Here is a 27,162-nt window from a genome sequence, read left to right as displayed (position 1 = left end):
CTTTTTAAAATTCTCACAAGATTGTATTATGATGTCTAGTTTTACTTTGTAAAATATTTTCAAGCAAATTGGTTGTAACTTGTATTTGTATGTATATACATCATTTCAAACTAAACAATTTATTAAACCATTTGAACAGGGAAGATATACGATTTGGGAGGTCAAGTTCTAGCTGCAAATAGTGCTCCAACCATCTTCCACCTCGCCAAAGAAATCGGAGCTGAAACAGAGGAATTAGACACTCATAAATTTGCCGTCATCGACACCACCGGAAAATACGGCGACACAAAAGTCGTAGACGATTACATCTCCATCATATCCCTAACCTTAAAACTTCAGGATGAAACCAACGCCACAGGCCGAATAGGAGTGCACGCAGTCAGCGATATTGCTTCAGAACCAACTCCTTTGTTTCTCAAATCTAACGGACTTATATCAGTTCCTAAATCTGTTGCCTATGGATTCACGGCTTCTGGTTACGGATTTGTGCAGGATATGCCCTATGCTTATGTTCACGAGTTCACAAGGACTTCAATGGCGGGAAAGATCAGGCGATTTAAAGGTGGGTATACGAGCGTTTGGGATAAGATAAGTAAAAAGCTTCCCGTACAAATTCATTGTAATACGCAAGTATTATCAGTCAATCGCAAAGGTAACACCATTGAAATCGAAGCCAAAATCGTCAATGGTGAAACACAACATATGGAATTCGATAAACTCATCGTCTCTGGTTCGTTCCCTTTACAAAATGGAAAAACCTATAGATCGCCTTCAAAAACAACAGGTAGGTTTGTCAATTGTCAATTTGTACTAGTTCTAATTAACCAGGGTTTCTTTGATTAATCATTTTGTTGTTTGGTTCAGAAGAAACTGTAAATGAGGTTATGGATTTAAGTGACTTTGAGAAAGAATTATTTGGTAAAGTGGAGACTATCGATTACTATACCACTGTATTGAAGATAGATGGATTGGAGCATATTCCAGCTGGGTTTTATTACTTCCAGGAGTTCATGGATGATCCAAAAACAATAGGCAATCCTGTTGCGATGCAAAGATTCTACCCAGACACCAATATATTCCTGTTTTGGTCCTATGGTAATTCAACTAATATTGTGGGCCAAAATGTCATTCAATTTGCAATTGATGCAGCCACAAGTATCGGGGGCAAGGTGGAGAAAGTAATTTTACAAAGAAGATTCAAGTACTTCCCTCATGTCAACAGTCAAGGTAGGTTATCTTGGTTTCCATTTTATACTTCCTGGAAAAACTTCCCAAAGTTGTTGAATCAAATGCAGAAATGAAGGATGGGTTTTATGAGAAACTGGAACACCAACTCCAAGGTCAAAACAACACTTTCTATGTCGGAGGGCTAATGGCATTTGAGCTAACAGAAAGAAATTCATCATATGCTCTTTCTCTAGTTATAAAGCATTTTGCCACTGACAATCCAGAGCCCAAATTCCCATACATTAAGGTACAAAATTCAAGATATTAACCACTAAACAGCTCCAAAATCAAAAACTTTTTAACTAATAAAATCCAATATCTTGCAGAGATTGTTCGCTATGAAATCAGATAATCATTCTTGGATTGCCAAACAACTAGATGAAGAACCAGGTGTAAACTTTCCAGATATCACATCTATCGATGGTTATCTAAGACACTGGGGGAACCACGAACGCATTACAAATAAGACACTTTACATTTGGATAAATGATAAAGGAGAAACAATAGCTCGAAGAACATACAAAGAGCTAAATGCTAATGCTTCCCATATTGCTCACAAGCTTTTAACAAACACTAAGCCAAATATCAAACCTGGAGATAGAGTTCTTATAGTGTACATACCTGGCTTAGAATTCATTGATGCCTTTTTTGGTTGCTTGAGAGCAAGAGTTATACCAGTTCCCGCCATTCCTCCTGACCCATCACAAACAGGAGGCCAATCACTTCTTCATATTGAAAACATTGCCAAAAAAACAAAAGCAGTTGCAATCTTATCAACTTTCAGCTACCATGTGTTTGTCAAAGCAAATTCTGCAAAAAACAAGATTATGTTAACAAGGAAAACAAAGAACTTACCCTCCTGGCCTAATCTCCCATGGTTGCATACTGATTCTTGGATCAAGAACTTTAAAGGTGGTGATGACATCAACTATGATGATATACTAGTGAAAGAAAATAAGATTCTTCCAAAAGATTTGTGCTTTCTTCAATTCACATCTGGGTCAACTGGCGATGCGAAAGGGGTCATGATTACACATGGGGGACTTGTTCATAACGTGAAGTTGATGCGTAAGGTATACAAAAGTACATCAAATACAATTCTTGTAAGTTGGTTACCTCAGTATCATGACATGGGGCTCATTGGTGGGTTTCTTACTTCAATGGTTAGTGGTGGAACAGGTGTACTCTTTTCTCCATTAACTTTCGTCAAAAACCCGATGTTATGGCTCCACACCATGAGTAAGTTTCGTGCTACTCATAGTGCTGGACCGAATTTTGCTTTTGAGCTTTTGATAAGAAGATTGGTGTCCACGAAGGAAAAGATCATGAAACTCGATCTTTCTTCCATGGTTTTTCTCATGGTGGCTGCTGAACCTGTGAGATCCAAAACCCTAAAACGGTTTATCGAGTTGACTCAGGGGTTTGGGCTCTCTCAAGAGGCGATGGCTCCTGGTTATGGAATGGCTGAGAATTCGGTTTACATTAGTTGCGCGTTTGGAAATGGGGAACCGATTTTTCAAGATTGGCAAGGAAGGATTTGTTGTGGGTTTGTGAATTCAAATGATGCTGACGTGGATATTAGAATAGTTGACCCTGAGACAGGTGAAGAACATAAAGAAAACGGGAAAGAAGGGGAGATTTGGGTGAGTAGTTTAAGTGCGGGTGTTGGGTATTGGGCGATGGAGGAGTTGAGTCAGAAAACTTTTGGCAACCAACTTGAAGGGCATTTTGGGAAATTGTACATTCGGAGTGGCGATTTGGGAAGGATTATTGATGGGAAGTTATTTATCACAGGGAGGATAAAGGATATGATTATTGTTTCTGGAAGGAATATATACTCTTCAGATATTGAAAAGACGGTTGAGTCCTCATCTGAGTTTATACGACCTGGTTGTTGTGCTGTTGTAGGTGTTCCTGAAGAGATATTATCAGGTAAAGGGGTAATGACACCTGAAAATTCAGACATGGGGTTAGTTGTAATTTCAGAGGTTCGAGGGAATTCGGTTCCCAATGAAGAAATAATGGAACGTATTCAAACCCATGTGGCAGAAGAGCATGGGATTACAATTGCTTCAATTGTGTTTATTAAAGAAAGAAGCATTTGTAAAACAACATCAGGGAAGATTAAAAGGTTTGAATGTTTAAAACAGTTCACTGACGGGAAGTTGCAAGTAATCAAAGTATACACACAGAAACAATCTCTTATTCAATCAAATACCCCGAAAGTGATTAAAGAAGATGTCTCTGTTATATCTAAGAAAGAAATTGTTAACTTTTTGAAGAAACTTCTTTCAGATCAAACAGGAATTCAAACTGGAAACATATCGGAAACAGAAAGTCTTGTAAGTTATGGGATTGATTCTATTGGAGTTGTTAGAGCAGCTCAAAAGCTTTCTTCTTTTCTCGGGATTCCCGTGGGTGCAATCGACATTTTCACAGCCACCTGTATTGATGACCTGGCAGATTTCGCGGAAGATCTTGTAAGGAAATCTTGTGCTGAGTCAGCACATCCTGAATCAAATCTCCTTGAGTACAAGACACGTTCTGTTAAACCATCAATCAAACCTTCTTCAATTCATAAGTTTGGTATTTGGGTTTCCCATCTTTTTGGTCTTGTATACATCTTGTTCTTGTTAACAATCCCAATCTATCTTTCGGTTTCTGCTTTCATCTCTCTAATCCATGAAACCCAATTCGGTTACTTATTCTCCTTAGCATGTGCCCCTCTTGTTTGGATGTTTTACATGTCTACCTCATGTGTTACCATCTCCCTATTTGGGAACTCATTTCTTCAACCTAATTACGGTCTTACCCCTGACACATCCATGTGGTCAATTGACTTTGTGAAATGGTGGACATTATACAAAGTCCAAGACATTGCATCTAGAAATATGGCGGTGTATTTAAAGGGTACAGTGTATGTGAGGCTATGGTTTGAGATGCTTGGAGCAAAGATTGGATCCTCCGTGATGCTTGACACCATTGATATCACGGACCCGTATTTAGTCACGATTGGAGATGGAGCAGTGATTGCAGAAGGAGCTTTGATTCAAGGCCATGAAGTCAAAAATGGTGTTGTGAGTTTTCGACCAATCAGAATTGGGGAAAACTCATGTGTTAGTCCTTATGCTGTAATTCAAAAAGGCAGCATTGTAGAAGATGGGATTGAGATTCGTGCCTTGCAAACGGTCAAAGGTGGTCAACGTGAATTTAAGGTTTCCAAGATTCCTAAACTTGAAATGGTATGTTTTACTAATGTACTAATCTCTTTTCTTGATTTGTTTTTAAATTGACAATAATAACTTTTACTTCTGAACCTCGATTGCAGGGTATTAACTTACAAGAGGTTAAACATGAGCCTTTTTACCACATTCTTGGGATTTACATGGTTGGTTTTGTAAGCTCTCTATCTGCAGCCATTTGTTACATAATCTACCTTTGGGTACTTCAAAAGCCTCAATCTTTGCAACACTTCAGCTTTCTTTGCTTATGTGCATCTGTTCATTGGCTTCCTTTCAATGTTCTTGCATATGCCATCATCTTTAAAGACATTCCTTCAAACCCATTATCTTTTGCCTTCACCATTGCAATAGCATACCTCTCTCATGGCATCATCCTCACTTTCCTTACTTCCATTTTTCTTCATATCCTTTCAAAAGCAAAACATAAAAACCATTTCATCATGTGGTTTTGCAATCGTTTATCCACTTCCTGCCATTTAAAGTTTGCAAAATTCCTTTCTGGAGCAGAAGCATTCTCTGTTTACCTTCGTCTCTTAGGAGCAAAGATCGGTCATCATTGTTCTATAAGAGCAATCAACCCGATTCCAATTCCGGAGTTTGTGTCAATTGGTGATGGCGTCCATTTAGGCGATTTTAGTCGGATTGTCGCGGGGGTTTACACCTCAAAAGGGTATGTATATGGACATGTGAAGATACAAGAGAACTCAGTAATCGGATCCCAAGGTGTTGTCCTACCTGGCGCTGTTATCGAGCCCAATGTCATTCTTGGTGCCCTTTCAATTGCTCCCATGAATTCAGTCCTCAAAACAGGTGGTGTTTTTGTTGGATCTCAAACTCCGATCATGGTTAAAAACATGACTCATGTTTTAGATGACAGAATCAAAGAAATGGACCAAAAGTACAAAAAAGTCCTTGGAAACCTTGCTGCAAACTTTGCTGCTGTCACCCTTAAAGTAAAAGCAAGATACTTCCATCGAATTGGTGCGTGTGGAAAAGGAACTTTAAAGATTTATGAAAATATCCCTGGATTCCCAGACCACAAAATTTTCTCCCCTGGAATGTGCTATTCCGTTGTTCTTCGGCATAGCAATTGCTTAAGTTCAGATGACGATGCCAGACTTGATCCACGTGGTGCAGCCATAAGAATACTTTCAAATACTGAAAACTCTCCACTTCTTGATTTGACATTGAAGACTGGTAAAGCGTTTCACGCGCGTACCATTGGTGACTTTGCTTCATGGTTGGTGTGTGGGGCCCAGGCACGTGAAGAGCATGTGAAACATGCTCCTCATGTAAGGGATGCAATGTGGGATTCCATTAGAAAAGCTGATTCCTATGCCGACCTCCATTACTATTCCAATATTTGTAGGTTGTTTAGGTTCAAAGATGGAAAGGAAATGTATGTGAAGTTTAAGTTAAGACCTTTCGATGAAACAATAAATGAAGATTCCGGGAAAGTGGACCCCACGGGTATACTTCCTCCTGAAACCGGTGCAATCCCGAGGGACGAAAATGACAAACGTCCGCTTCTTTTTCTAGAAGATGATTTTATTGGTCGAGTGAATTCTAAAAAAGTCCGGTATGTTCTTCAGTTTCAAGTCCGTGAAGTGCCAAATGACGAAAATGGACATGAGGTTGCGCTTGATTGTACAAAGCCATGGGACGAAAGGGAATATCCTTACGTGAAAATCGGAGAGATAACTATCGATGAAACACTCTCGAAAGAAGAATCTGAAAAGTTGGAGTTTAATCCGTTTCTAAGATGCCATGAAGTTGATGTTATCCGTGCCACGTCATGCTCCCAGAGTGCTTCCATGGATCATGGAAGATCGGTTGTTTACTCAATCTGCCAACATTTACGCAACAACAAGCCGCTTCCGGAAGCTTGGAGAAACTTCTTGGATCAATCTGATGTAAAAGTCGATCTCACTGGTTGTCCAATGGGAAATGTGATGGTAAAAAAAGAAGTTGAAAAAGTGACACTCACAAGACCATGGTACAAGAACTTATGGATGTTGACCGGTCAACCCATACTTCAAGTTTTCATCCCCTACTTTCTAATGGGGTTGATCATTTTCACTCCGCTTAATATAACTTTTTTCTTGAAAGGGAAAAACGGTCAACAATTACATTGGATGCTACCGTTTTTGTGGGTGATTTCCGGGGTTTTATCTGGATTAATGTGTGTTGTAATGAAGTGGTTTGTTGTGGGGAAGAAGAAAGAAGGGGAAAGTGTAATGATATGGAGTGAAGGAGTGTATATGGACACAGTATGGCAGGCGATAAGGACATTGGTTGGGGAGTATTTCATGGAAATGACAAGTGGTTCGTTTATGTTTGGGATATGGATGAAGTTGATGGGGTCTGACGTGGCTTGGGATGAAGGGGTTTATGTGGATGGGATGGGTGCTGTGTTGAACCCTGAGATGGTGAGTATCCAAAGGTATGGATCTGTGGGGAGAGAAAGTTTGTTGTTTGGACATATATATGAAGGTGAAGGGGGTGAAGTGAAATTTGGGAAGATTAAGGTTAAAGAAGGTGGTTTTGTGGGGAGTCGAAGTGTGGTTATGCCGGGAGTGATTGTGGAAAAAGACGGAAATCTTGCTGCTCTTTCGGTTGCTATGAAAGGAGAGATTGTTAAGTAAAAATGGTATGATATGAATATGATTGTTGTTTTTTATGATGTTTCTTATTTGTGATGTGTATTGTATATTGTGTTATAAGGTCAGTTTCTGTTGTGTTATTTTATAATTTATTTTTCTCGATTGTCTGGAGTATACCTTTTTTTGTGTCGATCTTACTACATTACTTGATATAAGTGGATAATTTAACTATTAGACCGCGTTAAATGTTAAATAATATAATATAAATATAAATAGCATATTCTCTTATTACAATTTTATTTGTAGTTGTCGCTTTGTTCCTATTTTGGGGTTGATGTTAAATAACTTGATTTTCCTGGACCTTTGTATACATAAAAACGAATATTAAAAAAACTAAAAAGTTAAATTTGTGAAGACAAAAAAATATTTGAAAAAATGTGTAGGTATTTAAGAAATGAAATGTAAACCTGAAGGCATAAAACATACTAATTTTGTTAAATAGAAACTTATTTTAGAAAATGAAATGTTTCGTGTTCTCTTGAACCTCTGTTACCTTGATATCTATTATTTTCTGTTGAATGTTGTTTCTTTTGATTTTTTTAGTTTGATTCTGATTTTTTTTCTGTTGGTGGGTTTATGTTTCCATTAATAGTTCTTTAATTGATATCATACACTAGATATGTTTATGTCGTTGAATGGTGGGTTTATGTTCATTGATACTTTCTAAAACAGAGATACGAAGGTTCTTCTACAACATCCTTGACAAAGTATGCTCATTATTTCACATCACAACTCCTTCAAAGACCATATATTTATGGCTGTTTTTGACCAACATATATTTAGTCGTATAATAGTGAATCGTAGTTTCATTTTACAACAGTTATTAAAAAACAATAATTTTTTTTTTATTTAATATCAATTTTGGATAACAGCATAATATGGACACTTATTCGACTTTCATTATGTTAAAGAAAAAACATTTACGGTTCATTTAGCACTTTGGAGACAACATCATTTTATACATACATTACTTGATAAGTAAATTATAGAAATGGTCCGTATATTTTGCAAAAATTCTTAACTTTAGTCCTAGTTTGCATTTCGGTAGATGGCAATCATTGTGGTTTCATTTTATTACACATTTGGTTCTTGAACGGTTAAATCTAACTATCAGAATGTTACCGTTTTTTAATGACTACTTTGCCCTTGTAGGAAGCAAATTGCCCCATGTGGGTTCTTTAAATAGTTTTGGTGTTCATTCAGCACTTAATGGAAAAATAAATAAATAAACCTTTACTGTTATGGGTAAAAAGAATTCTGAAGTGTGACGCTTTTAATCAAAATATTTATTTTTAACAACAAAGTAAAAGAAGCAAACAAGTTGACAGTTTAATTAATCTAAGAAAGAAAGTCAATTTCATTGTGATTAAATTCTTAGTCTCAGTTAATATCTTATCACATGGTTAGTGTATCTGATTCCATTAGTTTGTTTTTTTTAGGTTTATATCACACGACTTGAGGACCAAAAAAATCTCACAAATGGACAAACATATATAATAAATACAAATTGCCAAGACTCATAAAAGTCTTTGAACGTATAATTTGGGACACTTTATTTCAAATTTTCATCATTATGTCTTATAGCTTGGTTCAATTTCCATGGAAGTGAAGTATTCTATGCTCTACACAGATGGACCACCAATTCGTGGCTAGGGATGAGCATAAGAACCGGGTACCCGTTTTTGGAACCGGAACCGCCTCGGAACTGCCGGTTTTGGAACTTGAACTGCCTTAAGCGGTTCCGGTTCCGGATCCAATTCTCATTTTTTCAGAACCGCTACCTGTTGGGTACCCGCCGAAACCGGTTTTTATATATATATATATATATATATATATATATATATATATATATATATATATATATATATATAAATATGTGTTACTTAAACCGATTTACAATATATTGGTCCGATTCTGGCCCTCTTTGGTCCGAATTGATACGATTTGGATCGAACTAAGTTGCGGTTTTGATCGAACTAAGTTGCTGTTTTATCGACAAAAGTTAACGAAGTTAATGTAACCGGGTTACCCGCTCCCGGAACCGGAACCGCCGGTTCCGGGACTGGTTCCAAAATTTTAAGAACCGCCTAGAGCGGTTCCGATTCCGGTTCCGGTTCTAACTTTCTAGGAACCGCCGGTTCCGGTTCCGGTTCTAGCTAAATGAGGAGGGTACCCGCCTATGCTCATCCCTATTCGTGGCCATTCAATTGAATCCTTCATCTTCATAGTCGAAGCTATATAAACCATCATTGGGTAGTTCATATATATATATATATATATATATATATATATATATATATATATATATATATATATATATATATATAAGCATTAATACAATCCAAAAATCAGCAAGATTTGTATTCACAATATGAATCAGTGTGTTCATATACTTTTCTTACTTGTCGTGCTAATCCTTGTGACTACAACTGCCACCAACCAATTGGTTGCAGTGGGAAGAGGAGGAGGAGGAGGAGATGGTAATGGTGTTATGAAAAAGTGTTTGGATAAGGAGAGACACGCTCTCCTTCATTTTAAAGCTAGCCTGCAAGATCCCATCGGTTGTCTCTATACGTGGAGAGCTGAAGAAAATGATTGTTGCCGGTGGAAAGGAGTCATGTGTAACAACAACAAAACAGGTCATGTCACAGGGCTTAATATTAGCTTATGTTTCCTTGAAGGTGAGATTAGCCATTCATTGGTTAACTTAAGCTACTTGAATCATCTTGATCTTTTCGCCAATTCTTTTAATGGAACCATTCCCACCTTCATTGGTTCCTTGACTCAGTTAAGGTACCTTGATCTTAGCGATAATGATTTTAATGGAATCATTCCCGGATCAATTGGTTCCTTGACCGAATTAAGGCACCTTGACCTTTCATATAACTCTCTTTATGGAACCATTCCTCCAGAGTTTGGAAACCTCACCAACTTGCAATGGCTTTACCTTTCAAATGTTGGAAGATGTAGAGTTGAAAACCCAGAGTGGTTGTCTCGTCTCTCTCAGTTGGAGGAACTTTGGATGGATGGGATTTCCCTAGCCAAACAAAACCATTGGGTAGATGTTATTTTGTGTCTCCGGAAACTATCATGGTTAAGTTTATCTGGATGTGAGCTCTCACAGGTCATGTATCCGTATTCTTCTTCATTTCTCAACTCTTCTTCTTCATCTATTCAATCCCTTTCTCTCCAAAACAACAATCTCACCTCATCCATGTATCGTTGGTTGTTCCCATTGACTAGCAATAAGCTTCATGATCTTGATCTCTCTAGCAACATGTTAGATGGGATACCCAAATATTTTGGTAACCTCTGTAGTTTGACCTCTTTAAATCTGAATAACAACTCTGCAGTGGTCGAGTTTCCTGTTTTTCTCAACAACTTGTCAGGATGCACATCGCTTACTTTAAAAATGTTGGATGCTTCTCATAACCAATTTACAGGGAGACTATCAGATGAGATCCAAACACTTTCAAATCTTAACTATCTTGATATTTCCAATAATAGAATTTCAGACACCATTCCCATGGATTTGTGGTCCATGTGGCCTTCTCAATTAACATATCTGAATCTCTCTTCCAACAACATCAGCGGGAATGCACCAGATTTATCATCACATTTTGACAGCAATTCAGTAATAGATCTGAGTTCCAATAACTTTTATGGTCCAATATCAAATGTTTCTTCCACTGTAGCATCGTTAGATCTTTCCAGAAATAAATTCTCTGGAGGAATCTCATTTATATGCCAAATTGTCGATGGGTTGTTACAATTTCTTGACCTCTCTGATAACTTCCTAAGTGGACCACTTCCAAACTGTTTGTGGCATTTTAAACGACTAGTAGTTCTTAAACTAGAAGACAACAATCTATCTGGAAGGCTTCCTCCCTCAATTGGATATTTGAGAGAACTTGAGGTGCTGGATTTATACAAGAACAACTTCTCTGGAGAATTGCCATTATCCTTGAAGAATTGCACGAGTTTAAACTTAATGAATTTGGGGGCCAACAAGTTTTCTGGTAATGTGCCTGTCTGGATTGGGGAAAAGTTATCAAGGTTGTATGTTCTTATCCTAAGATCAAACAGCTTCTTTGGAACAATTCCATTACAGTTATGTGACTTAGCAAATCTTCAAATTCTAGACATGTCAAACAACCATCTCAATGGAACCATCCCCTCATGTTTGAGTAATCTTACAAGCATGGTTCAAAGAGGATACCCTCAAAATTTGCATTTCATGGAGACAAGCAATCATGTTGTTCTAAATGAATATGTTGACCAAGCAATGATCGAGTGGCAAGGAGATGAACGTGAATTCTTCAGAAATCTGGGATTGTTGAGGAGCATTGACCTGTCGAGCAACAATTTAACAGGTCAAATCCCATATGAGATGACCAATCTTTATGAACTGATTTCATTAAACTTATCAAAGAACTCTCTGCTTGGAGAGATTCCACTGACAATTGGCCAGATGAAACAACTTGAAACTTTGGATTTATCTAGAAACAACTTGTCAGGAGAGATGCCATCAAGCATGTCTGAAATGTGTTTATTGAATGACCTAGACGTGTCATTTAACAACTTGTCAGGGAGAATCCCAACAAGCACCCAACTCCAGTCCTTTGAACCTTCAAGATACAATGGCAACAGACGACTCTGTGGACCTCCCCTTTCCAAAAAATGTCCAGGAGATGAAGAATCAGAAGCAACATCAGTCAATGGTAAAAGCAGTGGTGATGGGGAAGACATAGATGAAGTTTGGGGATGGTTTTATATTAGTGGGGGAACTGGTTTTGTCACTGGATTTTGGATAGCATGTGGGGCTTTACTTCTCAATCGTCGAGAAGGACATGTTTTTTTTCACTTTTATGATGGATTCAGCGATTGGGTTTATGTGAAGGTGGTGGTGTTCATTGTAAATTTGCAAAGGGTTAGTTAGACATACACAGTTCCTCCTCTAATTTTTCTTTGACTTATTTTCTAGCATGTATCTTAATTATCTTGAACAGACCTTTTATTATTGTTCTTATTTAGGGCTAGATGTATGGTAATGTAATTTGAAAGGGGTTTTTAAGTCCCCAATATCAGTAAAATTGCCACCAACACCATGGGTGGCCATTTCTCGCCTTGTGTGAAATAAGACATCATGAAAATTTCATACTTTTGTAGCATGTAAGCATAAGATGAAAATGTAGTTATTGCTGTAAATTTGATGGACTATGTTTCTAGAACAATTCTAAATATAGATTATTTGTAGAGTGTTACTTAAGAGATGATACAATCATACAATAATATATACTCTATACTACAATGATTATATTTGTAACTTCATCGCACCTGGAACTAACGTAGATGAACCAACGTCATTTGAACTGCCCTTTGTACGTACATAAGATACACCTTTTTGATTATTGATTAATATCAGCTTCCGAATTATAGCATAAACTGTTAGTAATTTTAATCATGTATAAATTTCTCATCAATCTGGAGATTTCCCCAAGTTTAGCCAATTTAGGTCAAAATGCTAGATTTTGCTTCCTGGCTGGATATATATATATATATATATATATATATATATATATATATATATATATATATATATATATATATATAAGTAGAATTAACCAACATAATCCTTTCATAATGTTACCTTAAAGGGATAATGACTTAAAAGTCCAATGAAGTTTACAAATCGTTCAAAATACCCAATTATCTTTTGTTCGTTCAAGAAATAACAACCAAGTACGGCATCGTACAAGAAACACCAACAAAGATTGTCTTTTGTTCAAATAACACCGAGTGGTAACCGGTTCTTGTGGGTGAAGTAGGAGTTCGATTAAAAGTTGACGAGTTGGCAAAACAATTGATGACATGGACGTGGATGACATGGCATCTTTATTTAAAATAGGATTAGGGCTAAAATGAATAGGAAGCATGCTTGATAGGAAGGCCATTTGTTCTTCTCCTGCGTTTCTTCTATTAGTTCATCTTCTTCTTCTTCTTTTGGTTCTTTTGGTCTGTGATGGCTTCAAGCTCAAGATTCAATATTTGGAAGAAAAATAAGGTTTTTGAGGATTCTTACCCTTGTGGTTGTGGGTTCCCCTCGCGTATTTTGAAGTCTCACAGCTTGTTTTTTTTAAGGTTTTCTAGTAGAAAGCAAAGGCCACACAACTTCCTTTTACAGTTTAATGAACAACACAACGGATGTTTATGCGACTAGTTAACCATTAACCAAAACAGATGTCCCCACTGATAAAATAATTGCAGGGGAAAATGGTCCAATTTTACACAGTTTTAAGAACAGGTTTAATAGCAGGGGCAAAATGGTCTACTTTTACATAGTTTGAACAACAGGGGCAAAATGGATCGTGAATAAGATGTTTTTTTAACTTATCAACAGCTTCTTCATCTTTGAGCTCCCTCAACCCATCCTCGAGGGATCGATTTTTACGATAGTAATACACATCCTAACATCTATTATTGATCAATTTTTGGAGGTAGGTCTTCAAGACCTTGAAATTTATGTTACATACGTCTAGATTTGTAACAGATACTTTCTCAGGATGGAAGTAAACGAAGGTATTAGAACAAAATACAGCTTGGTGGTAGACATCAATGGTGAGGTAGTCACCATCTGTTGACATGCTTGCTGCACTCGTCGATTTCCCTTTGTGTAGAAATCGATTTTACCTCCTGTGAGTAAAAACCCTAGATCGCCAGGTAATTTAGTGAGGGTGGGTGTTTTTAATTCCACGTAATCAACAAAACAAAGCCAAGTCATCTTTTATTTTGCTTGACTTCCATTTCCCGGTTAACAAAAGGTTTTAACCCACAGCTACCGGTTCCTCTTAATTACAAGTGAACAAACCGGTAACTTAATTTGGTTTTTTAAACAAAACGACAATTTTATTGGTAATTCTTGAACGATAGAAAGATAATTGGGATATTTTTAACGAGTTGAAAACTTTACTGGTCTTTTAAGTTATTGAAAATTTCATTGGTTTTTTAAGTCATTTTTCTTACCTTAAAAGATAGTATTTGAGGCATGGTGGTGTCATACAACTTTGATTCATTGTCTTAATTCCACTTCCTTTGTATCCATAGCCATGCACCCTCTAAAATGATGTGAAGAAAGTCATTCACAAATTGGAGTTTTCTGGAAAAGTGAAAGGTAGGAAAATGACTTAAGGGCATTTGCCTTTGCATTAAAAAAAATCCCTAAGTTTAAAAGAATATAAAAAAAAATCAACAAATTAAAAATGATGTTTGCAACAAGTTTGTCAAGATCTCGATCCTGTTCGTAGGATCGTAAGATCTTAAGATCATATCTATGAAAATCGCATCGGATCATAATAGGATTGCTTTTTATGTAAGATCGCACATCGGATTGTAGGATCAGGATCGAGATTCAATCTGATCCTACCACTTTATGAAAATTGATAATTTTTAACTCGAATTTTCATTTTCTTACTCGTTTACTGATTGGCCCAGTTTTCTTACCCATATTTTAATTAGTTTTCTTACCCATATTTTAATCAAGAATAACTTTATTCAATACCTATCTTCTGAACCGTAAGCTGATTGATAATGCTTCTTACTCTTATCGACGGTTCTTATTAGGAACAGTAAATTGTAAAGTGATTGACATTTCAATGAGATCATAATATCACGATCTCGATCTTACGATTCTGATCTTGCAAACCCAAAAACGATCCTACATATGATCCTGATCTTAATAACTTTGGTTTGCAATCGACAACAACATATGGCTTCTTAAATTAAAATCAAAATTGCAAAAAATAGTGGTTGTGTTAGTTGAAAATTGTTACTTAGGTCCAAAATGTTTATCCCGATCTCGATCTTACGATTCTGATCTTGCAAACCCGAAAACGATCCTACATATGATCCTGATCTTAATAACTTTGGTTTGCAATCGACAACAACATATGGCTTCTTAAATTAAAATCAAAATTGCAAAAAATAGTGGTTGTGTTAGTTGAAAATTGTTACTTAGGTCCAAAATGTTTATCCCGATCTCGATCTTACGATTCTGATCTTGCAAACCCGAAAACGATCCTACATATGATCCTGATCTTAATAACTTTGGTTTGCAATCGACAACAACATATGGCTTCTTAAATTAAAATCAAAATTGCAAAAAATAGGGGTTGTGTTAGTTGAAAATTGTTACTTAGGTCCAAAATGTTTTAGGCTAGCACCTTTAGTCCAAAATAAGAATTTTATTTTGATTTTGATCCAATTTTGTTTGAAAATAACTAAATTGACGGGGTTACCCATTTTATTTTGTTGTCATTTTCATTTTATTACAACAATTAAAAAATGACAAAAATAAAAGAGAAATTAAATATCCTCCTACTTTTTGTACATATTATCTTTTTACCTATTTTAGATGGTGACAAGTGTCATTTAATTTAATTTAAATTTGATTGGGATGTTAAATTTGTATACTTGTCATCATCTTAAATATATATGAAGAAAAATATAAACAAAAAGTAGGAAGATATTTAATTTCTCAAAATAAAATACTACCCAATCTCTCTCTCTCTCTCTGCATATATATATATATATATATATATATATATATATATATATATATATATATATATATATATATATAGAGAGAGAGAGAGAGAGAGAGGGTACATCTAATGTCACCTGGCAAACTCCTCAGCCCTCCTCCCCCAACTTTTTCTCCTACCTACATTATCAAACTGAAATTCTGATTATGCCTTTATGCTAATAATATAAGAGCATCCATAATTGTGAGTTTAATGGGAGGGTTGAATGAGATAGCAAGTCTAGTTGTCATTCAATCGATGAAATTCTATCATAGTAAGATGTTACATTGGCATTCAATGGATTTAGAGTTCGATGAACATTGAACTCTTCAATAGGAAAAATGAAAGTTTTTTTAATCTTAAATACATACAATAAATTAACTTTTGTAACTTTCTATTAAACTTTGTAGAGTTCAATGCATTGTAGGAAAAAATTGATTGAGTTGTATGGAATGTAGAAAAATGATGTGTCAATCCATTGAACTATGTGGAGTTCAATGCATTGTGGATGTCCTAAACGTCATACCCGTTAAACCCGACTGTTCAGTCCTATTAGATAATTCTTATTCTTGATTTTCTGCAAGTTAATATTAGAAACAGTCATTATTCCCACTAAATCAGGAAAAATAATATTTCTAATTTTTTTAAAAGTTATGCATATTTACCTGTCATTATATCTCTTACTATTTTCCATATCATATCATATCCATGTTAAAGTTCATCTAGACAATTTTCAAATTCAATTAGAAACCATTATAATGCACATAATTTACAGATAGTTATTTTAATTCAATTAAACCTTTTTAACATTCCAAAATTATCGATTATTTCTCTCTCCAATATCAAAAAAATCATGGATTTTATTTGTCATTCATTTATACCTCTATGTGAACTAAATTAACCATTCTCCATTCTTCATTCTTCTTCCCGTTTCACCTCCATATCAAATATCAGAGATCACAGATTTAGCAGCAGGTTAGCTATTTCCTCTTATTCATTTTTCATCTTCTTCCTCTCACTTTGTTAGAACTATGTTGTTTGTAGCATTTACCAAGTTTTGGTGGTAAATGCATCCAATAGCATTGTACTTTGTTACTGTTCTCAATCAGAGGGGCTAAGCTGCCAAAATATATAACTACTATGTTAAAACTTCAAAAATAAAAAAATAGTGTTCCTAAGTACTTTACTTTTGATATATATATAATAATAATAATAATAATAATAATTGATGAATGCAACAAACTCCATTTTCATGTGTACGTAATTGAACCTTTTTTGAGGTCTAGGCCCACTTGGAAAGATGAATGTTGGGCTCAATTTATTGAAAATCCAACCGGATTTTAACTACTAACCAGCCGATCTTCTTCTCAAATCTCCATCCTAATTCCTACACGAATCAAGAATCAAAATTATTCTTCAGTATCTGAATTTGAAGTCAGTATCAGTAGAAATCGTAGTCAATAATGGCTCAGGAGCCTCCTCAGATCGCCATTATAGGTGCCGGAATCTTCGTCAAATCTCAATACCTACCCAGGCTCGCTGAGATCTCGGACCTCGTCGTTCTCAAAGCTATATGGAGCCGCTCCGAGGTAATTCTTACTAGCTTATTTCAATGGAATAAAGCGTAACAGCTGATTGTATCGTGGATTAGTTTGATAAACGATAATGATGATCTAAAAAACTGTGTAGAAATCGTCAATGGAAGCTGCTGACATTGCTCGGAAGGTATTTCCTAATGTAGAGTGTAAATGGGGAGACCATGGTCTCGATGAAATTATTCGAGATTCAAACGTTGTTGGCGTTGTTGTTGCTCTTGCTGGCCAAATTCAGGTTCAATTTTGTATGATCTGTGTATGTTTTTGGAGAATACAGAACATATCAGATATTCACATCAATCGAATGGAAAAAACAGATGTGTATTTAGTGACATCAAACTTTGCGAATTTGAGATTGCAACTCATAATCATCTGAAATTCTTCCCCATATAATACAGGTGGACATGTCGCTAAAGCTTCTGAAAGCAGGAAAGCATGTTCTTCAAGGTAATCCGTTAAAGAACATCAGTTTAATAATTTGAAACTGACATCTCTCATTCTTTTGCTTCCTTACATGATTCTTCTCTTGAATTCTGGCTCTGAAGAGAAACCTGCTGCTGCTTGTAAGTGAGATCCTATTTCCAAATTTGGACTCTTATTGTTGTGTAATTAGTCTTCAAGAGCTTCATGATTTCCATTGCAGCCATTAGTGAGGTGGAAACTGCATTATCATGCTATAATTCTCTTTACACCAATCCATCTGCTCAAAAAATATGGGCTGTTGCAGAAAATTACCGATTTGAGCCTGCATTTGTAGAGGTACTTCTCATATTCTTCATTCTGTTTGCATCTATATTATTAAAAACTAATTTATTATTATTAAAATTTAAAATTCGCAGAGCAAAAAGTTGATGTCTGAAATTGGAGATATGATGAGTGTCCAAGTAATCATCGAAGGGTCAATGAACAGTTCAAATCCTTATTTCACAAGCTCATGGAGACGCAATTTTACTGTAAGACTAATAAGTAGCAACTTCAAAACTGAAGGGTAAAATGGTCATTTACTCATTGTCAAGTTTCAACAGTTTGTTTACTCTCTATCTCTACATATGTGGCAGGGAGGGTTCATTCTGGATATGGGTGTACATTACATTGCAGGGTTAAGAATGGTAATTAAATAATTTTTTTTATTTATTTTATTTCCTTTTATTTTTATTGAATTTCGGCATTTTATAATTAAAAAAAAAAAAACAATATTCATGTCTACTTAAACAGCTTGTTGGATGTGAGGTGGCTTCAGTGTCTGCTATGACATCTCATGTGGATATGACTCTCCCTCCACCAGATACCATTTCCTCTTTATTGTAAATATAAATAATATAATTTTCTTACAATTTCCAATTTTTCTTGAAATTTTTTATATTCTAAAAAAAACATTTTTTTTCTTCTCTAGTCAACTGGAAAACGGGTGTTCGGGAGTTTTTGTAATGTTGGTATCCTCAAAATCACCAAAGGTTACAAATTTTTATATGCTAATTAATTTGGTTAAATTAAATTAAATCTATTAATTGATAAAATAAAAAATTGTATTTGAATATATATTTTGTATAGATTGTGTGGCGGGTTGTTGGCTTAAATGGAACTGTGCAAGTTGAACGAGGAAATAATAATGGGCGACATGGTTATGTGGTAATTTAGTAATTAAATCTTATGTAAAATCATTTTAATACAACTTCTTGATTTTAAATAAATTAAATTTATATTCCAAAAGTATAATTTTTACACTTATTCGACAGACTACATTGTTTTGTGGAAATGGGGAAACAAAGAGCAATTTTTATCCATTTAGTGGGGTGACTGAAGAGCTTAAATCTTTTCTAAGTGACATCTCAATAGACACCCTTGAGGTATTTTATTTATTAAATAATTCAAAAAAAAAAAAAAAAAAAAAAAACAAATTTGTAAAATGAAATAAAGTTTTGTTTGGATATGGTGGTGTAGAAGGGTGGTAAGATTAAAGGTGAGGGTCGCTACTCGTATGTTGAAGGTGCACGAGATGTTGCAGTTCTTGATGCGATGATTGAATCTGGAATGAAGCAAGGAGCATTTGTGAAAGTCAAAAGGTTTTAACAATTTTTTTTAATATTTATTTAAATGGTAAAGTAAGTATGTTAACTTATATATACCATTATCTATTAATAGCAACATATTTATGTTTTACTCATAATAGCAATGTACTTATTGGAAGATTAAAATACAATGAGTTATCTTTTTCTAATTATAAAAAGAAAACTTTTTGCTTCAATACAAATGACACACTTGTAATGAGATTTAATATAACGAAAGTTGTAATTATGAGCTAGATAAAACAAGTTTAACTTATATGCAATTTGTCTGGTAAAATAACTGAGAATATTATATGAAAGCCATTGAGGATTAGCCTTCATGAAAAAGCGATGCTAATCTCTTTTTTGTAAATGACATTGCATTATCTCAATTTTTAATTTGGCCTGATGAGTTAGTTGGTTTCCGTGTCACTTCCCAGGTTGCAAAATGCGACTGGTGATGTGGCATTTTATATTAAAAAAATATATTTTAATTATGTGTAAAATTGTTAAATTGGGGTTTGTCGTTTGAGAGGTTCTATCCGAAGGTTGTTAAGATTGAGATGTTATATATGATTTTTAAACTTTGTAAAATCGTGATCGAGAGATCCTAATAAAATGAACTAGTAATGTCTTGTTTGTGTGGCATGTATTATAACTTGAAATTGATTAAAACATCGATTGTATAATCACCTTTAATTTATTAAGTAGTAACTATAAATCTGGTTGATGGAAACAACAAGAATCAGAAAGAAGACATCTTTAAGTAGAAAAAAAAGAAACAATATCATTGTGACTATATACAATCAGTGTTATAAAACTTGGCCAACTCTGGTGAGTACTCGGACTCGGCCTCTTATTGAGTTAAGTTAAGCCAACTCGGAATTCGGTCAACCTCGGTCAAACTCAATCAATGATCGAAATTGACTTAAAAAGACGCTCGGCGTACTATACTAAGGCATGCCCTAGTACGTTGGGCATACATGAAGAAAGTGCAAACCCTAATTTTTAGGGTTTGGTTCATATATAATCACCATTATAGCCTCATTTCTCATTACGTCATCAGTCTCCCTTTATGAAAAACGACCCCAAGCAAACCCTAGGTGAGAAGAGTGCATTTTGAGCCCATTGGAGTGTTTTGGTGGTGTTCTTGAAGAAAAAGAAGGTGGTGAGAAGAGCTTGGAGCTTGGAAGCATCTTGGATTTGAGATTATCTTCTTGTTAGCAACCTCCAAGAGGTATAAAGTTCACAACTTGATCACTCCATCTTATAGATCTAGACATTTCTTCCTTAAAGTTTTGTCCTAAATATGGTGATTCTTGAGCATGGCATGTTCTTGACCCAATAAGTCGTCCTTTCGGACCTTAGGAGGGGTCTTGTGACATCCCCATTTTCACGGTCAGAAAAGACCGATTTTGTTTATGCTTTGTTTAAAAATCAGAGTAATATTTTAAATAAAAGTGTTGCGGAATTTGTCCCAAAACAAAATATGATAAAGATTTATCAAAAGCATTTCCATAGAAATGTATTTCATTAAAAAGACTCGGGATGTCATGTTTGATACAAATCATAAGCATAAACAATACATCATAGGCCTTACTACATTATTCTGTATTTACAGGCCTAAAATCCCTTAATCTCTCATCCCAAGACATCACATTTATGCTCATGCGCCACTACCTATAATACAATAAACTGAGTGGGTCAGGCTTGGGAGCCTGGTGAGCACATAGGGTTTTCAACCCACAATAAATAAGTTTATTAGCTTTATCAAACCAAACAAACCCGATTACCCGTTCCCGTTATCCTCACTTTACGTCCCTAAAACAGCTAACACAAGGGACCTAGTCTAAGGACTATCATCGGGATGGACACTACTGCTAAGGGGATTCCTCAGCAATAAATGTCCTTAAGGCAACCATGTGGGGGATGGAGTACACCTGGTGAGCACACAGTTCAAATAAACACCTACAGGTTGCGAGCCTACTAGTGTTCCACTGGACTGTCTAGAATAGTCCGTGGTCGTCATCTATACTCCGCTAGATGACTGGATCATCAATAACATCTATAACGAGGCCTCTCTTTATTTTATTTTTTCACACAGCAACTATTACATCTACCCATGTTTTACCCAACATATTTTGTAGATATAAAATACATATACAATTTAAATCATTGAAAAACATGTATAAAACGTTCATTCAGCATAGATAGCAAGTATTCAGATAATATGCACACATAGCACATAATTTATATAAAATACTTCATATTTATGTATAAGTTGAAAGTAACTATGCACTCACCTGAAAGGTGGTGACTTAGCACTCGGACAACGCTTCCATACCCTCAAAACAATTTTGCTTCGATAAAACCTAGTACCAATACCACTAGGGTTTAGTCTAACGATAACCACGACTAATTAATAGTCTAGATATTATTACTATTATATAAGCTTTAAACAATACTTATATAACCCATAATAATAGCCCAAGTATTTATTATAAGTTCCTAATAACGTTACTATAATTAAATAAAAGCTATATTAAAAATAGCGTAGGCGTAGCTTACTTACAGCGGGTTTTTCTCAAAACCGGGCACCGCTGGAGCAGCGTTCCCGAGCCTAAAGGGTCTTCTTCTCGGATCCGTCGGGCACTCCGAGGCTTCCGCCTCGCGCTAGAAAGGTTCCCTAGGCTTTTCGGGGTGTTTCGGGGCTAGAGAGAAGTTCTAGAGAGAGAGGGAAGTGAGGGGAGGTGTGAGGAATGAATGGAGGCCTCACCACTTATTTATAAGGGTTGGAGGAAGGTTCACGCCGTGAATTTTTAATATTCACGTCGTGAGCTAGGCTGGCTATAGCCAGGCACAGCCTGGTGCTGACACGTGGCATCGCACATAGGGTGGAAATCAACCGATTTTCAAAAATTCATAACTTTCGCATACGAACTCCGTTTTTGAAGTTCTTTATATCCACGCGTAGGTAAAAACAAAATCAACAACTTTCATTTAGACTCCGTTGGCTAATTCTCGACCGATCTTAAATTTAACAGTAGGAGGAGTTTAGACTGCTAAATGACCGCGAAGAATTCATAACTCCTTCATACAGAATCCGTTTTCGTCTATCTTTTTACCGTTGAGTTCCTATTAATGAGATCTTCAACTGTCATTTAGGTCACATAAGCCAAAAACCGCTCGAACTAAAATTCGAGTTTCGGGTCGTGCACTACTAAGACGAATCTTAGAAAAATCATAACTTCCTCATACGAAGTCAGATTTGAGCGTTCTTTTTATGGATGTTCTCGGTTTAACATATACTACAACTATGGTTTAGATCACTAAGGATAAAAAGTCATCCATTGTAAATTCACTATTTACGTCTCCCGGTGTCGTGCCGGTTTTGCCGTAAAACTTCGACGGGCCATAACTTCTTCGTTATAACTCAGATTTCGGCTATATCCCCGAAATCCTTGTTTTGACCGCTACAACTTTATGTAAAGATATCGGGCTTATCTCACACTTTAATTTTGATGCTTATTTTTTATCTTTTATTTATTAAATATTTATAAATACATAATAAGCATAAAAATTCACATAATTCACATAATACTCAAATATTTCATCTTTATTACTTCAAAAAGAGTTAAAATAGTTGACCTAGACTATTACATTGTCAAAAATGCTTAGCCCTGAAACCCGGGCGTTACAATTCTCTCCCCCTTAAGATGATTCCGTCCTGGAATCATGCATCAGCAAACAGATGTGGATAGCGACTCCTCATGTCATCCTCTGTTTCCCAAGTGAGATTCGGCCCATTTGAATGTTTCCATCGGACTAGCACTAAGTCGACCATCTTGCGTCGTAACTTCTTAGTCTTACGGTCAACAATTGCCTCAGGCTCTTCGATCGGCCTCTTATTCTCATCCATCCTTAACTCTGAGATTGGAATTATGTCGGGAACTTCTCCCGTGAATTTCCTTAGATAACACACATGGAAGGTGTTATGAATACCATCGAGTTCTTCGGGTAATTCCAGCTTGTAAGCTTGGTTCCCAATCTTCTGAAGAACTTTGAACGGTCCAATAAACCTTGGACTCTGTCACAACTGGAAATTTTGTGTCATGTAATCTATACACTCAAGTTAATGTGAATCAAAAACTTAAGAGCATGTGTGATACCTACTATTATGACATCAAAAACTTAAATCCAATGCATCATACAAGCACTACAAACAGTCATCAAACAATTGGAAACCCTAGAAGTTCTTGTTTAGGTCCATTTTGGACTAGGACTTCCTTAATGGACCCAAATGGACAATAAGCTTCCAATTTGACTATCATGGGCTTAGAACCCTTAAATGGGCTCTAATTGGACCCACATTAATTTATTTCAACATTTTAGGCCATATTTGGCCTAGAATGAAATAAATTACAAGCTTTGATCCATGATTTAACCTAATCTAGCTTAATAAAGCATAAAAATCACTATTTTGTTTTATAAGGCCAAGGAACACCCTAACTAACTCTAATTTTGGGCTTAAGGGAAAAAGGCCAAGATTTTTCTTTTCTTCCCAAAATTTCGGCCCAAGACAAGCCCAAGAGGAGAAGTTGACTATTACCATGCCACCTCATTTTTATCTTTGGGTTCTCCATGCAACATGTCCCATATTTCCATGTATGCATCATTTCATGTCTATATCTTTCTCTCTCTCCTTGTTTCGGCCGTGAGCAACACACACACATACACATTTTCATCACTTTCATCTAGCAACACTCTCCAAAAACCCCTCCACTCTCTTCACTAAATTTCGAAGATTCAAGAGCTTCCCAAGGAGAATCCTTCACTAAAATCATTAGCTAGGTAAGTTAATGCTTGGATCCATACTTTATACTTCTTCAAGGCCGAGATCTTCATCAAGGGGTGCTAGGGCCAAAAATCACCAAACTTTCTTCCATCCTTTCTTCAAAAACCGAATCAACATCCCAAGGTGAGCTTCATACCCCCTATTTTCTGTTTTTATGAGTTTTGTGGGGGGGGGATACAAGTGAAAGTGTAGATCTATATGTGTTTTGTATGCCTTGTATGATTTCTATGCTTATATGTGTGTTTTTGTGTGTTATAATGTTGGATCTAGCCATAAAACCCCTAAAAACCGAGATATACTTCATGTTAAATGATACTAGCATCAAGTATATTTCTACATACAAAGTGTTCCAAGAAAAATAGCTAAATGGCTTAGTAACATTTTCTTTGGGCTAAAAACTCAATTTTTGGACATAAAATGCTAAAAATATAAAGTTAAAGGGCCCAAATTGAAATATTTCGAAATCTGATGGGGGAGATGAGTCAAAACAGTTTCCATAATGTATTTTCTGAAAATATACTTGTTGGAGGACTAAAAACACAAATTTCAAGCTTAATGGGCTAAAAATGACATTTTCGGCCCAATAAGGCCCATTATGCGAAATTTTCTGATTTGGAGGGCCAAAACTGTATTTTTCTGTAAAACAGTGGACTACTAGTGTTCCAAGTACTTTTCAAAGGTTTAAAATGCTTTTTAAATTTAAAAAGGACCAAAGTTGCAAAAATTTTACAATTTGGGCCAAAATTGTCAAAACTGCGAAAAAGAGGGGTTATAACCGATAAAACTGCATTTTCAGGGACTTAACTGTTTTCAATGAAAAATATGCTGAAAAATATTAATTTCAATAATTTTTGGTGTTAAAATGTCAAGAAAAATGATTTAAGGACCAAACCGGAAAGTTATTTAATTAAAGGGTTGAAAAAGAAAATTTTACAAACAATGAGGGGCTGAAAACAGAAAACTTTCAAGACTAATTCAATACACGCAATTTGATCAAATAATGGCACCGCGACTATCGACGAAATACAATACACAACAATACCAAAAATCGTTGTTAAACGAATTGGTTCTGTCTCGAACCAATAAAAACCCGAAACTACTAACGCGACGATATCTCGATTCATACAAGTAACATTTGGGAATTCAATATACACGTGAGAGTGCACAGACGTCTACGCACTATCTTTGGGCCCCAAAAGTGTAAAATCTTGTTTATTGGGCCTAGCTAGCCCAATGACCTGATCTTAAGGCCCGAAGACTTCTATCTTACGAGATGTTGGGTCTTACACGATCTAACACAACGTAAAAGGACTTTCAATGGCTTGTATACTATCGGTCCCCAAGGGTCCTTTGGTATTGCTAGTAAAGTCGGTATTTCATGCGAGGCGGGTCAGGGACCCCTCGTACCTTTTTTTTATCCCCAACCGGTTAATGGAGTCATCGAGGTCTTCGTGTCCTCTTTCTCTTCGGATGTGGGGAAGACAGGGCGGTTGGATAACATGATTAGTACGGACGACGCCTACGGGATCGTTAGTATAGTTATAAACTGGTCGTTTGTGTAACGCGTGTTTATAGCAATTAATCATGCTCAAAAATAATCCGACGTCGCCTGGAATTGATAACTTCACGCGTTGCAATGGTTTCATTTTAACTTCATGGAATTCAAAGAATTAGGAAAACATCGGGTTTTCTTAGAGTTTTTCAATACATACGGATTCGAAATGTATACAAGTTTAATGAACAATTTTTTTACAAGTATAGAAACAAACAAGCATAACTATGGATCTTCACAAACGTTTTCAAAAGCTTTTCTTTTCAGAAAATATCGGATTTTCTGGTGGTTTTCAAAACGATACAAAACATTGTTTTTCAAATACCGCTTATGAACTCACCAACATTTCGCATGTTGACGTTTTTCAAAATACTTGTATTCTCAGGGAACCAGTGAATCAAAGGAAAATGTACTCAGTGATGGCTTGCAGTTTACTTATTAACGAATCGAACAATTTATTTTTGGGAATGTAATGTTTAAACAATGTACTTCATGTAAACTTTATTGGTTGTACTATATTAATGCATGGTGACGAATGTTGTTACGTTTCATATATATTCAATGTTATGGTATTCAATTGAGTCACGACAGCTCCCGAACGTTTCCGCCGCCTGGTTCGGGGGTGTGACAGACTCAACTTCCCTCATTTCCCGAATCTTATAAGTCCCTTCCACGGTGAGACTTTAAGCAAAACGGAATCCCCAACTTCAAAAGTCATTGGTCGTCTTTTCTTGTCAGCGTAGCTCTTTTGACGATCCTGAGATGCTAACATCCTTTCCCTAATCACTTTCAACTTCTCAGCAGTCTCATGGACTATCTCGGGGCCCATAAACTGCTTCAAGCCAACAAGACGGCGTACGACACTTCTGTCCATACAAGGCTTGATAAGGTGCCATCTTAATGCTCGAGTGAAAACTATTGTTGTAGGAAAATTCTACCATAGGTAAGTGCTCGTCCCAGTTCCCTTGGAACTCGAGGGTACATGCTCTCAGCATATCTTCAAGCGTTTGAATCGTTCTTTCGCTCTAACCATCAGTCTGCGGATGGTAAGTTGTACTCAAACACAACTTCGTACCCAATTCCTCTTGTAGACTTCTCCAAAATCTTGACGTGAAATGACTATTACGATCTGATACAATTGTAAGAGGAACACCGTGAAGTCTTACAATTTCCTTCACGTAAGCATTTGCGAGCTTATCCATAGATCACTTCTCGTTGGCTGCTATGAAGTGTGCACTCTTGGTGAAACGATCCACGGCCACCCAAATCATGTCGTGACCGCTCTTTGTCTTGGGCAATTTAGTCACAAAATCCATGGTGATGTCTTCCCATTTACCCACGGGTACAAATAAAGGTTCTAAAATCTCATACGGTTTCTGATGTTGTGCCTTAACTCTTGCACAT

The 27,162-nt window shown here is 36.0% G+C and overlaps 3 protein-coding genes across 5 annotated transcripts; all 3 read left to right on the top strand.

Annotated features, from left to right (window-relative positions):
• The first annotated feature begins 116 nt into the window (after window positions 1–116).
• LOC145059014 (uncharacterized) lies at window positions 117–7,243 on the top strand. 2 transcript variants are annotated; one of them, XM_079006883.1, is made up of 5 exons: window positions 117–784; window positions 868–1,227; window positions 1,296–1,474; window positions 1,554–4,469; window positions 4,556–7,243. In XM_079006883.1, the coding sequence occupies exons 1-5, from the start codon at window positions 496–498 to the stop codon at window positions 7,112–7,114; spliced, it is 6,303 nt and encodes a 2,100-aa protein (XP_078863009.1). In that variant the 5' UTR covers window positions 117–495; the 3' UTR covers window positions 7,115–7,243. The 2 variants fall into 2 exon arrangements, with proteins under 2 accessions (XP_078863009.1, XP_078863008.1); XM_079006882.1 differs by having other exon boundaries at window positions 865–1,227.
• Window positions 7,244–9,454: 2,211 nt separating this feature from the next.
• Window positions 9,455–12,272, top strand: LOC145059151 (receptor-like protein EIX2). Its single transcript, XM_079007015.1, has one exon. The coding sequence runs from the start codon at window positions 9,504–9,506 to the stop codon at window positions 12,069–12,071; it is 2,568 nt and encodes an 855-aa protein (XP_078863141.1). The 5' UTR covers window positions 9,455–9,503; the 3' UTR covers window positions 12,072–12,272.
• Window positions 12,273–17,024: 4,752 nt separating this feature from the next.
• Window positions 17,025–19,473, top strand: LOC145059012 (NAD(P)-binding Rossmann-fold superfamily protein). Of its 2 annotated transcripts, none has more exons than XM_079006881.1 (12): window positions 17,025–17,300; window positions 17,401–17,541; window positions 17,705–17,753; window positions 17,852–17,869; window positions 17,950–18,065; window positions 18,146–18,259; window positions 18,365–18,415; window positions 18,522–18,610; window positions 18,700–18,760; window positions 18,858–18,935; window positions 19,043–19,153; window positions 19,251–19,473. In XM_079006881.1, the coding sequence occupies exons 1-12, from the start codon at window positions 17,175–17,177 to the stop codon at window positions 19,374–19,376; spliced, it is 1,080 nt and encodes a 359-aa protein (XP_078863007.1). In that variant the 5' UTR covers window positions 17,025–17,174; the 3' UTR covers window positions 19,377–19,473. The 2 variants fall into 2 exon arrangements, with proteins under 2 accessions (XP_078863007.1, XP_078863006.1); XM_079006880.1 differs by having other exon boundaries at window positions 17,033–17,300; window positions 19,248–19,473.
• Window positions 19,474–27,162: the final 7,689 nt, after the last annotated feature.

Source organism: Lactuca serriola, chromosome 6 (assembly GCF_051521515.1).
Source record: "Lactuca serriola cultivar US96UC23 chromosome 6, Lser_US96UC23_V15, whole genome shotgun sequence".
Taxonomy (NCBI): Eukaryota; Viridiplantae; Streptophyta; class Magnoliopsida; order Asterales; family Asteraceae; genus Lactuca; species Lactuca serriola.
This window is presented reverse-complemented; position numbering and strand designations above follow the sequence as displayed.